The sequence below is a fragment of the Protomyctophum bolini genome (genome assembly GCF_963924005.1).
Source record: "Protomyctophum bolini genome assembly, chromosome: 6".
NCBI lineage: Eukaryota > Metazoa > Chordata > Actinopteri > Myctophiformes > Myctophidae > Protomyctophum > Protomyctophum bolini.
In genome coordinates this window covers 40,272,467-40,284,916 of record NC_137867.1, presented here as the reverse complement: position 1 = coordinate 40,284,916, position 12,450 = coordinate 40,272,467, and the positions used below count along the sequence as shown (strand labels likewise).

Sequence of the window (12,450 nt, the reverse complement as noted above, 5' to 3'; positions counted from 1 at the left end):
GACCCCCCAGAAATATATAACCATACCCTGACAACTTCAAGCACTAGGAGGAGTTGAAGCATTACAATTTAGTTTGGCTTGGTTCCACAAATAAGTATTGTGAAAATAGCCGATCTACAGGTTGTGAGCTTAATGTTTTGCCTTTTTCTTATATCAGACAATTTCGACCAATGTTTATCCTTATTTAAAAAAAAATTGTATTGAAAAAAGTCCATAAATCGTCACGTTAGCATCAACTGGGAACCCCCTGGTGGTCACGACCCACAGGCTGAGAACCACAGGTGTATAGAACACCATGCCGTCTTTAGACAAAGGACAGTGTGAGGTGAACATGACAGGTTGACTTTTTTGGCACATATATTATATCCTATAGAATATGTTAGTCTTTATAGGGCATAGAACTTTGTTATATACAGTACTGTATGACAATATGCTATCTTTATAGGACATCGTTATGTGGAGGGTAATATGTAATAGCACATTGTTATGTATAGGTCAGGACAATAGCTTATCTTTATAGTGTACTAACTATATGTCACGAACAGACAGGAAGTTCTCTAGTTAATCTTTATTGAATGAAGTAAAATAAAACGATGCAGAGATTCAGTCCCCTTTTATGAAAATAAATAAATCATTTGTTTTTTTTCCTCACAGACATCCCCAAAACAAGTTGATTTCCTGTCCTGTTGTGTTTAAAAGCTGTCCATTTTTCTTTTTTTTTTCTTCTCCTTTCTCCTTCACCATCTTACTACAAAAGACAACCAGACCACACCCTCAGAACAATTTTGGCACAACGGGACAAACAGAAAGACAGACATGATGAAGCAGAGAGACGAGGAGCCCCTTTCGGGACCCCTCGGTAACAGAGAGTCCCGAAAGAGGCTAAAGAGATGAGGAGAGTCAGCAGTGCATTTTGGTGGAGCTCCTTGTCAACAACAACCAGCGGCACCACACAGATCAAACCAACCGAAACAAGACTGTGCCGCCGGTCATTTTGTGTTTAAATAAAGGGTCACCCCCAGGTTTCAAACTTTGCAAACTTTGTATTTGAATTTTGAACGAACCCACACGTGGTTCAAATGTGATTAATCTTTTTAGCTGCTTTCAGAATTTGCATTATGGAGAAATTAAAACATCGGACACATTCCTTCCTTCCTTCCGCACCAGTTTCCTCAAAAGACAGCTGCAACATGCAAACAGGTTCCCAATCATCATAACAATGCTATTTTACAGAAAAATAGGCTAAAATGCAATGTCCCCCCCGCCCCCCCCCCCCAAAAAAAGCGGACTAATAACTGCCGGAAAATAAATAAGTGTTTCTTTTTTACTTTAACGAGTGCTTTCTTTTTAACTGACAGAAAATGAAACACCTGCTATGATGTCTCTATTGGAGACGCGAGGGTGTTTCTAAAATAAAAATATGTAAGTATTAAAAAACAAATTAAAGAATAGGAAGGATGGGGGAGAAGAGAGGAGAACAGAGGAGATAGGACAGGAATCCTGGTAAAAGGAGGACAAATTGATGGACTGACGGGCAGTTTACCCCCCCCCCCCCCCCTCCAGTGTGTGTGTGTGTGTGTGGACGGACAGGGATAATTGGATCTTCGATATTGCAATAACTCTTCAGTTGGATTCATTTTAGCCAATAGGACTTCGGTTTTTGTCATCATGATGATATATAAAACAGTGAATTCAGATGGATCTCAGAACAGCCATCCCATAATATTCACCATCATCCACAGGGCCGCCACCTCATTTTAATAGCAGAAAAAAACAAAAACGAAAACATTTGAAACCAAAACACCCTCATTATCGTTGGATTACAGAGTAATACATAGTATATATATGCACTTGTTATGAGTACAATGGAGTCACTATGTAGTACACTGTAGCAGTACAGTATGACACTGTAGCAGTACAGTATGTTGTAGGCTGATAGGGATGGGGGTCAGGAGAGTTACTGCTGGTCTTTGAAAGCCTCCAGGTCAAAGGCGGTGTCCAGGAGACGGGTCAACTCGGTCAGATGAGCTTTCTTGTTTCCTGTAGCAGGAGCTGCAGCTGGTCCACGACCAGCGTACCTGGAGACAGACAGACACACACACACGTTATTATGGATCCCACCGTAGCTCTAGGCAAACACCCGCTAGGATTGGCTAGCAGTCGCTGTGATTGACAGTTCTCGTTTTTGCAACTAGCCTAAACCTGACCCTTAACGCAGAAACCTGACCTCAGTAAAACTATGCCTAAACCTAATACTATACCTAAACTAGAGGTGCTCCGATCAGGTTTTTTGGGACTGATCCCGATCCCGTTAGCACCTCTAACCTAACCACCCTAACCTCAGTATAACTATGCCTGCCCGGGAGCCAATCAGACGGGTCTATCCTAGAGCTGTGGTGGGATTCATAATCACACATCATGGATCGATAGATGAATCCATGGAGCAGTTCCCTGTAGGCCAGGTGTAGCTAATCAGTGCTGCAGTGTAAAGCTGTGCTTAATGGTACACTGCAGCTAGATAGAAAACCCATTCCCATAGAGATTTCCAAAAAAATAAATATATATCGTTAATGCTAAAACCACACGCATACACACACTCACCAGACTGGTTTGGCGCGTTGGATGGTGGTCCTCATGCGAGGCTTGACATAGTCGTAGTAACCCTGGTTCTTGTGCTCCTCCTGGCACCAGACCAGATCTGCACCGGGGTACTTCTCGGACTCTTCCTTCACCAAGTCGAACGGGAATGGAGACAACTTGGAGACAAGGGGAACAGACAAATTACACTTTTTTTAAGAGCAGAAAGTACTACGAAGGATTCATTAACTGAGCATTGAAAAAGACACAGGACTTTAACCCATTCTGACCTGAGATCAGATTCATACGAGGTTTCCACTGGACACACACAGGTCTGATTAACCCATTCTGACCTGAGATCAGATTCTAAAAATGTCAGTCGTTCTTCGATTTTTCAAAAATAGCAGACCTACAAGCTCGTAGCGCGCCACTCGGTGGCGCGCTATGAGCTTGAATGGGTTAAGAGCAGAAAGTACTACGAAGGATTCATTAACTGAGCATTGAAAAAGACACAGGACTTTAACCCATTCTGACCTGAGATCAGATTCATACGAGGTTTTCACTGGACACACACTGGTCTGATTAACCCATTCTGACCTGAGATCAGATTCTAAAAATGTCAGTCGATCTTCGATTTTTCAAAAAATAGCAGACCTACAAGCTCGTAGCGCGCCACTCGGTGGCGCGCTATGCGCTTGTAGATCTGCTATTTTTCAATAGCTAAAGCATAACATGATGCTAACACCAAAACGGGTTCCCGGTCAGAATGGGTTAAGACTAAACCCCTTTTCTTGAAGAATAGATAATACCAGACCACTTCAATCAATGGGGTCCATGTCCTTTTCCACTGCCGTTATCGTTCATGAATCAAAGTTCATAAAACCATCCATCCCTCTGTCTATCCGATTAGCAGTTTGTCTCTCTCCCTACCTGTTCAATCCGTGTGATAGCCACAGTATCTTCCATTCCTTTGATCTTTCGCTCTTTGGTCAGTTCATAATAAATCTTTCCGGTACAGAAGATGACTCTCTTCACGCCAGCAGGATTCTGACTGGGCAGACCAGCATCTGGAATCACCCTCAGGAAGTTAGTTCCTGCAGGACACATGACAAGAGGACAGGAGAGTAGAGGGGGAGAGTACAGAGTTGATTGTTAATACTATGGTCAAAGTACATTTGTACAAGTCTTTAGTACATTAGTACATTGAAAACTATAAAAAAAACATTATTATTATAGTTACCAGGCCCCATCACATCAAAGCTGGACCTTGCCTCTGGGTGACGCAACAATGATTTGGGAGTGAAGACAATCAGCTAGAAAGAGAGACAGAACAGAGACTTCATTATAATACTTTTTTTTAAGGGACCAAGACCGAAGGGACTTCTTGGTCCTTGTATTCGTCTGTTTTTTTTCTTCCTCATCCGCCAAAAACAGCAGTTTTGGCTGAACCATGCAGTCGGTTTTCAAGAACTTGGCAATATGGTAGAGGGGGCCATGCCAAACGGTGAGGACACGAACTGCTATTTTCTAAAGATTTACATTTGTACCTCCACCTTCCACTTGTGGAGTTCCTGGGCACAACCCACTGCACCGTCCCGACTCTTCCACCTAGACACTCAGGTATATCTCAGTGTTTTCCTTTTATGCTTGGTCCCGGTCTTATCGATGATTGCAGCTATATTTTGTTTTTGTTGATCGCCTTTGAATGAAATGTGTCTGATGTGGCGGGAAACTATAATGCAGCAACCATAAATAACAGTCGACCACAAAACACGCGCGAGCGCGTGTGTGCAGGAGCAGTAATTCAGCAAGTAAAACAGTGCGGCAAACAAATACATGTTTTGGCCGTTAAAAATGATAGAACGTCCAAGAATCTTTCATGGTCCACCTAGGCACATCCCACAGCCCCCTGGCGTCCGCACACTTGAGTTTTAGAATCGTTGACATAGGCTATGTGACTTGTGTTATTCGGTCATGGAACACCTTTCAAGCCGGGAAGCTGTCGAATCGGCCTCAGGTGATTTGCGGCTTTCATTATGCTTGAGAATCATTCAAAATGTGGATGGAAGCCTAGCTACTAACTGTCCTTTTGTGTTGTTCAAGCAACCATGTCCTCTACGATGTGTGTGTGAGAGACTCACCGGTTTCCTGAAAGGGGCCACGATTTGTCTTCTGATGACGTGGAAAAAGTTTCCAGGATTGGAGCAGTTCACAACGATCCAGTTGCAATCATGCAACTGACGAACTGCAAAGTCTTCTGTTATGACCTGCACACACACACACACACACACACACACACACACACACACACACACACACACACACAGAGTAAACAGTTTAAGGGTTTTCAGTGCTCGACTGTACAGTGCAGTTATTAAAAAGCAGATAGACAGGCAATCATAGAACTGTTTAACAGTTATGAGAAAGACAACATGTGTCAAACTCTGTGTGTGTGTGTGTGTGTGTCCCTACCGGCATGACATCAGGGTCATCTGCACACATCTGCAGGAATCTCTCTGGACGGGCAGAAGAATGCTCGGGTCCCTGAACATAAACCATCAATTACTTACACAATTAATCAATTACACATTTATCAAGATCAGCAAGTGTGTTATTTTATTTGTAACACTATAAGATGTTATTAGTGTTCACCTATACCAATTAATAGCTGTTCTTTTGCACACGTTAGTCAGTATCAGTGTTTATCTAGAAACCAATACTTTTACTAATCAATAACTGTTCTTTTGAAAACAGATAATATCAGAGTAAAAACAAATACCTATACCAATCAACAACTGTTCGTTTTAACACTGTTGGATGTGATAAGTCTGATTTAGGACCTCTTTAAATGACAAGATACTGACTTTTAAACACGCTGCTATTTTCAGCCTTTTGTGCCCCCTTTAATTTTCCATTCTTTACTTCTATTCTCTTTTTACTCCTTGAACTGCGAACGTGAAAGCCAGCATAAATAAGAGTTTCGTGACAATAAAGTTGATTGATTATTGATGACATATAGCCAGGGGTCATTGCCATGTTGGCTTGTAGTGGACATTTTTGTCAAAATTACATTTTTGTCACAGACATACAAAATTACTGGACAACAGTATTACAGGAAACTCATAAAGAGCTAGCCCTGAAAGACAATAGCAGGTCCGTAACTCTCAGATTTAAGGGGGTCCAAATAACCACCACAAGTACTAGTTGGACTCCTAATGAGCCATAGTGTCGTCGTAAATAAGCGAAGAAAACCTGGAGACTTGACATTCAGTACTTGGCTTGTGTGTGTGTGGTTGTGCACGTTACCATGCCCTCCATGCCGTGCGGCAGCAGCAGGACTATCCCGTTCTGTCGGACCCACTTGGCCTGTCCAGGACAGATGAACTGGTCGATGATGCACTGGGCAGTGTTGTGGAAGTCCCCGAACTGGGCCTCCCACAGGACCAGTGCGTTGGGACTGGCCATGGCAAAACCCAGCTCAAATCCTACACACACACACACACACACACACACACACACACACACACACACACACACACACACACACACACACACACACACACACACACACACACACACACACACACACACACACACACACACACACACACACACACACACACACACACACACACACACACACACACACACACACACACACACACACACACACACACACACACACAGTAATAAGAACATGAGGATTATCATTGTTATTACATACACATAAATGTGAATGGGCTCTATGCACACACGCCATTTTGGAAAAAACTTGGGCCCCTTCCCTACTTCCATCACAGGTGTTACCGCTGATACTAATGAAGGCTCTGTTCCATTCTGGTCAAACAGAGCCAGGGTGTTATTGTGCACGTTTGGCTTACTGGTAAACACTGTTTACCAGCGTACAGGTCTGTAACTGAGATTTCACAAATGGTTCCATTTCCATCTCAGTTATGGGGGTCCTTGAAATGAAAAAGTCTGAAAACCATTGATTGTACACTAAATGGAACAGAGCCTTAATTAGTATCATTGGTAACACCTTCTATGAGCATAGAGCCCATTGAATGCTCTTCATGTGTACATGAATAAATTGTTAAAGTGTGTGTGTGTGTGTGTGTGTGTGTGTGTGTGTGTGTGTGTGTCACGTATGTTTACTAACCCAGCACTCCGTACTCGGACAGAGAGCTGTTGCAGACGGTGTACGGAGCCTGGTTAGGAGAGAGGTGGTTCATGGGAATACAGGTTCTCTTGTCAACGTTCTGGTCATGAAGAACATGATGACGATGACTAGAGAGAGAGACACAGACAGGCATGGGGAGAGAGAGAGAGAGAGAGACAGTATAGAAAAACCTTGTAAAATAATAGGCAGGCAGGATCTGAGATAATGCAATAGTATTTATCACAATTTATTATTTTATTTATTGAATACTTTAGTCAGAAATGTAAACATGTGTTATAGTAAGACATTAAAGGAGAGTTTCGCACAAGCCGTTTTCTTGCACATACAGAAATGTGATTACATGAAGGGTTGCACATGGAAATTAAAGTGTACCTGAAGGTTCCTCTCTCCACGTCCTGTCCAGACAGTCGGACGTGGATCCCTTCCTGCAGCAGAGATCCGAAGGCCATGTATTCACCCAGAGCCCAGTCCACGGTCCTGTTCTTTACCATATCAGCACGGCCCTTCAGGATACGGCTCAGACCTCACACACACACACACACACACAATACCAGTAAGACGGGATCCGCACGTAATTCCGACGGAGCATTAGTCCGACCTGTACACTCAAGAGAATCATGTCCCCACTACCACCCTTAGATCTGCATATATGGAGCTGACCCGTTCTGACATTCCATATGTTGATCTGACTCATCAAACCCTATACACCCAAGACATGCTCCTTATATGGTCAGTGTAGAATTCATTCCATGTTGATCTGCCCCCCCATGCCATACTGAGACAGAGGAGTGTGTGGTTGTGCTGTGTAGTGTGTGTGTGTACTGTGTGTGTGTGTGTGTACTGTGTGTGTGTGTGTGTGTGTGTGTGTGTGTGTGTGTGCTGTGCCTGTGTCATGTGTGTGTGTGGTTGTGAACTGTGACTGTTAATACCTCCATGGATAGTGAAATCATCCACAGGGACAGACGAGCCAACGTTTCCGATGTGAGCCAACTGCTCTTCGGTCAGACCAGTTGATGGACATGTCATCGTCTTAGGCTGTCCATCCAGAGTGAAGAAACCTGCGCACACACACACACACACACACACACACACACACACACACACAGTGTTACAGCCTTTAGAAACACATCCCTCCATTTATCCATCATCTAATCCTCCATCCCTCCGTGTCAGGTTCAGAGGTTAATACCTACCAGGCCAAGGGGAGTCCAGCCAGTGCTTGATGTGAAGAATCTTCTCGTCTTTGGAGCGGGCGTGCGCTTCCTCACAGATCTTATCGTACTTAGCAATCTCCTCCTGCACACGGGGAGAGAGAGAGAGAGAGACATACACATGTTGGTTAGCTAGCCAATTAGGGCTGTCACAATTAATTGTCACACAAATAATTGCAATTAACGATTTATTTAAATGTGTTTTCTTTCGTCATTGAACATTGGAGCATTATGAAATGTAATTTCTCTTTGGTTTTTAGGCTTCATTTTCACAAATTGCACCGTAGGGCAGATATCATAAATGAGTCAATGACACAAAGAGATTTAGTGGCAAATTTAATAAATTATTAAATTGCTCATTTTTAAACATGGAAACGATTATACCGATTATCGTGATCGTCAAAATAATCGCGATTAACTCAAATGATTGCGATTAGACGATTGTGTAATAATTGTGACAGACCTATAATAGCAAATATTACCAGCCGACTTTCAAAATCTATATTTTTCATGGATCCGATTCATACCTCATACTCCTGTCTGGTTACAGCTCCCTCTGCGATCAGTTTCTCTGCATATTTCAGTAAAACTCCTTTCTGCTTTTTAATCTGTTTGTACATCAGAGGCTGAGTGAACATGGGCTCATCCATCTCATTATGACCCATACGTCTGTAACACACCTACACACACACACACACACACACACACACACACACACACACACACACACACACGACAAAAGAAAGACATTAGTACATCTGTGATTGTAGTCTGTGTGTGATGTAGATTATAGCACAACTAGAATACATTGGTATAGCCAGGATTTTCATTTTGGTTGGGCAGACCACCCATCTGAAAATGTTTAGTGCCAGGATCCCCCCCCCCCCCCCCCCAGAAGATACGATTGTGTTAAAACGCTTTAAATTTTCTTTAAAAAATAGCAACTCTTTCTCTTAGCGTGGCACAAAGCGACACTCTGTGAGCTTGCATTATCTGCATTTTTTTGAGAACCACTGTTCTAAACCAGCAATGGTCTAAATCCTAAGAGTTTTAAGAAAAACTTAAATCTTTCCCGGTTTGAATGGGTCAAGTCAGTCAATAAGTCAGGTACGCTGACTTTTGAAAGCTGGTCTCCAAATACTAACCAAGCGTTTACTGTGTGTGTGTGTGTGTGTGTGCTTACCAAGTCCACCACCACGTCCTTGTGGAAGGTGGCTCTCCACTCCGCAGCCACTTTGCAGACGTACATCACAGCCTCAGGGTCATCTGCGTTCACATGGAAGATGGGAGCGTTCACGACACGCGCTACATCTGTAGGATACGGAGACGAACGCGCCATACGAGGGTCTGTGGTGAAACCAATCTATGGAGAGAGAGAGAGAACAATGAAAGGAGACAAGAGAGAAAACTCAAGAGGCGAGCAACAAAAGGGGAAAGATGAGAATAGTGGAGTGGATAGTACAAAAGCATAGTACAAAAGAAGAATCCATTTTCCCAGATGACTTATCGTTTTAATAAAGTTTACAGTTTTAATAATAAACACAAGCATGAATGCTCCCGCTCAATGGCAGCTGTGTATACCCATTTCATGATAGGAGTGAGTGTGATTGTGTGTGCGTCTGCGTGTGCGTATCTGCATGCATGCCTGTTCAATTACAGCTTCATTAGGTGAGTGCATGTGTACTTTACCTGCTTCATGACAGGTGTGTGTGTGTGTGTGTGTGTGTACCTGGTTGTTGACCACCACGTGCACTGTGCCGTGCGTGGTGTAGAAGGGCAGGTCAGCCAGATGGAAGGTTTCGTAGACAACTCCCTGACCAGCGAACGCTGCGTCGCCGTGGATCAATATAGACATCACCTACACACACACACACACACACACACACACACACGTAAGACACATGAGGGCGAGAAGCCGCCTCGTTCAATAGCTAAAGTATAACATAATGCTTAAAACACCGAAAGGGGTTCCCGTCCAGAATGGGTTAAAGGGCCACCTCACCCCTTTTGCAACCAGATCTAATTTTAATGATATTTGGGAGACAAGAAAAGCATTCCTGCGTTTTTCATGTGGGTATTATGTGTTTTTAGATATTTTAGTATTTCCATGATGTCATGGACACCGCATGGGCTCACTGAATCTGATACTTCAATGACATGAAATAATAAACAAGGATTCGAAAGTGACGTCACTGTTATGCTACACAACATGGAAGTTACACGGACTCGAAGCAGTTTATAAACCATAGTCAGTGATGCGTCCCTGACGAATCCTTGGTATTTTCATTCAACCGGACAGTCAGCTTTTCACCACTGTTTGGAAAATCCTGTTGACATCTCCTACAGACCGGTTCTTGGGAACCTCTGCTTTACACCATTGGACGTGATGTTTCAAGCCTCTTTTGAGAGGATGGATTCTGACCTCGGCCAGGCACCAGGTTTATAGTGAGTGGATGTGAGAGGATGGATTCTGACCTTGGCCAGGCACCAGGTTTATAGTGGATGTGAGGATGGATTCTGACCTCGGCCAGGCACCAGGTTTATAGTGGAAGTGAGGATGGATTCTGACCTCGGCCAGGCACCAGGTTTATAGTGAGTGGATGTGAGAGGATGGATTCTGACCTCGGCCAGGCACCAGGTTTATAGTGAGTGGATGTGCTTGCTTTATTGTTCTTTATTGTATTTGTTGATGACATGTGTTATTGTGTCTGTATGCGATTATCAATTAATTTAATACATTGGACCACAAGAACCTTTTTGTGTCATCCTTTTTTTAGCCTTAATGTCATCAAGAACTGCCAAGACATCAACAACTGCCAGACAGCAAATTGGGATATGTGGGAACCAACACACACAGGCATCGATCACGAGGACGTCCCACACTAACATACGTGGATGTACTCAAGGACGACGCAGGAGCGCAAAGTACCAACGTACTCGATGGTGGGCTAGAGAGATGTCCGACTGTACCACGTGCCATTTACGTTTTTGACAAAAAAATCTTTCAATCAATCAATCCACATTCTGTAGTAGGCTATATGTATGGATGTCCCTCTCACCTTGTTGCCTTCCGTGTCTCCACAGTAGAACTGCTCCGCCTTGGCCTTTCCCATGACCACGGGGTTGACGGCCTCCAGATGGGAGGGGTTGGCCATCAGGGACAGGGTGATGTTCTTGTCCGTCACGCGGTTGATCCGCCGATGGTACATTCCCAGGTGATACTTCACGTCCCCTGAACCCTGAGAAAGGAAAAGACCACGGCACGTCACTAAATATAAACACTACTTCACATTACATAGTAGGGATCATCGGACGATATGTCACGATTACATGTGGAAAATAGAATTGCGATGAACGATGTTGCAATAAATTATATTTTTGGCGAATAGATTTGTGTAGTGATTGTGTAAGTGGTACTGAAATTGCAGCTCAAAAAAGAGGACAATTTCACGATAAATTAAAATGATGGTGAGCGTTTTATTTTATCACGATAAACCATAATTAAGCGATAATAAACCATTATTGTCCCATCCCCATTACATAGCCGTATTAACAGTTACAGCAAGATTTATGTGGTCCTTCTGACCTCATCAGCAGCTTCTAGTTTTGAGTCAAACTGGCAGAAGATCTGTTCCAACTCCTTACGGATCACATTAGCCAACACATTCAAACGACCCCTGCAGGAAGAGACAAGAGACAGAGGTCATTAATGCGTAGAACTTGAATTATTTCAATTCAGTCAGCTATTATTAAGCTGCCTCACCAAATAAAAACAACAACAAAAAAAGCAAGGAGCACTGTTGTTGGAAAAGTTTATGGAGAGATCTGTAGGATGCGTGCGTGTGTGTGTGTGTGTGTGTGTGTGTGTGTGTGTGTGATGCAAATGTCCCCACAAGCATATAATAATTTGAGGAATAGACATTGTGAGGATTTTGTTTTAAAGACATTTTATGGTTTAAAATGACTTACAATTTGTTAGATTCAGGTCGGGGTTAGCATTAGATATTTTAGAGGTTAGGTTTAAAGGTTGGGGTTGTAGAGTTTCACCTGATTTTATACATAGGTGTCTTGCACAGAAAATATCTACAGTACAAGCTCACAATGCGTCAGATTTGGTTAAAATGGCATCAGAATAATTGTAAAAATGACATTCATTGTGTATGTGTATGCACATGTGTGTGCATGTGCTCGTGCATGTGTGGTCAGTACCTGTGAGGCATGCCCATGATAACGTTCTCCACTCCTGCCTCAGAGGATTTGTCGATGATGGTTTTCAGGGCAGGAATCAGAGCCTCACAACCCTCCAGGCCAAAGCGTTTCTCCGCAGACCACTTCTTCTGGAGAAACTCCTCAAACCTTGAACAACAACATCGTTATGGGTCTAGACCAGTGGTTCTCTCAAACGTTTTTGTGTCGAGGACCCCCACATGTGTTCATTATTTGTTACCTGGCAGAGAAAGGACCATTCTGGCCGGCAGGTTT

The 12,450-nt window shown here is 43.2% G+C and overlaps 1 protein-coding gene and 1 long non-coding RNA gene across 7 annotated transcripts in view; one reads left to right on the top strand and one right to left on the bottom strand.

Moving 5' to 3' along the window:
- Positions 1-2,068, top strand: LOC308317639. The gene is made up of 3 exons (XR_013964279.1): positions 1-283; positions 315-1,920; positions 1,956-2,068. It is a non-coding gene; the product is annotated as an uncharacterized lncRNA (long non-coding RNA).
- ogdha (oxoglutarate dehydrogenase a) overlaps positions 1,738-12,450 on the bottom strand; it is a 32,169-nt gene continuing 21,456 nt past the window's right edge. For all 6 annotated transcript variants that reach the window (XM_080766793.1, XM_080766792.1, XM_080766796.1 and 3 more), the window contains 17 exons: positions 12,178-12,324; positions 11,555-11,645; positions 11,028-11,207; positions 9,698-9,826; positions 9,152-9,331; positions 8,496-8,648; positions 7,951-8,053; positions 7,687-7,815; positions 7,130-7,280; positions 6,737-6,864; positions 5,884-6,062; positions 5,050-5,121; positions 4,719-4,844; positions 3,818-3,890; positions 3,508-3,671; positions 2,602-2,756; positions 1,738-2,078 (listed from right to left, as the gene is read on the bottom strand). In XM_080766793.1, coding sequence (XP_080622919.1) covers positions 1,958-2,078; positions 2,602-2,756; positions 3,508-3,671; positions 3,818-3,890; positions 4,719-4,844; positions 5,050-5,121; positions 5,884-6,062; positions 6,737-6,864; positions 7,130-7,280; positions 7,687-7,815; positions 7,951-8,053; positions 8,496-8,648; positions 9,152-9,331; positions 9,698-9,826; positions 11,028-11,207; positions 11,555-11,645; positions 12,178-12,324 — 2,281 coding nt within the window. In that variant the 3' untranslated portion in view covers positions 1,738-1,957. The remainder of the gene's footprint in view (positions 2,079-2,601; positions 2,757-3,507; positions 3,672-3,817; positions 3,891-4,718; positions 4,845-5,049; positions 5,122-5,883; positions 6,063-6,736; positions 6,865-7,129; positions 7,281-7,686; positions 7,816-7,950; positions 8,054-8,495; positions 8,649-9,151; positions 9,332-9,697; positions 9,827-11,027; positions 11,208-11,554; positions 11,646-12,177; positions 12,325-12,450) is intronic.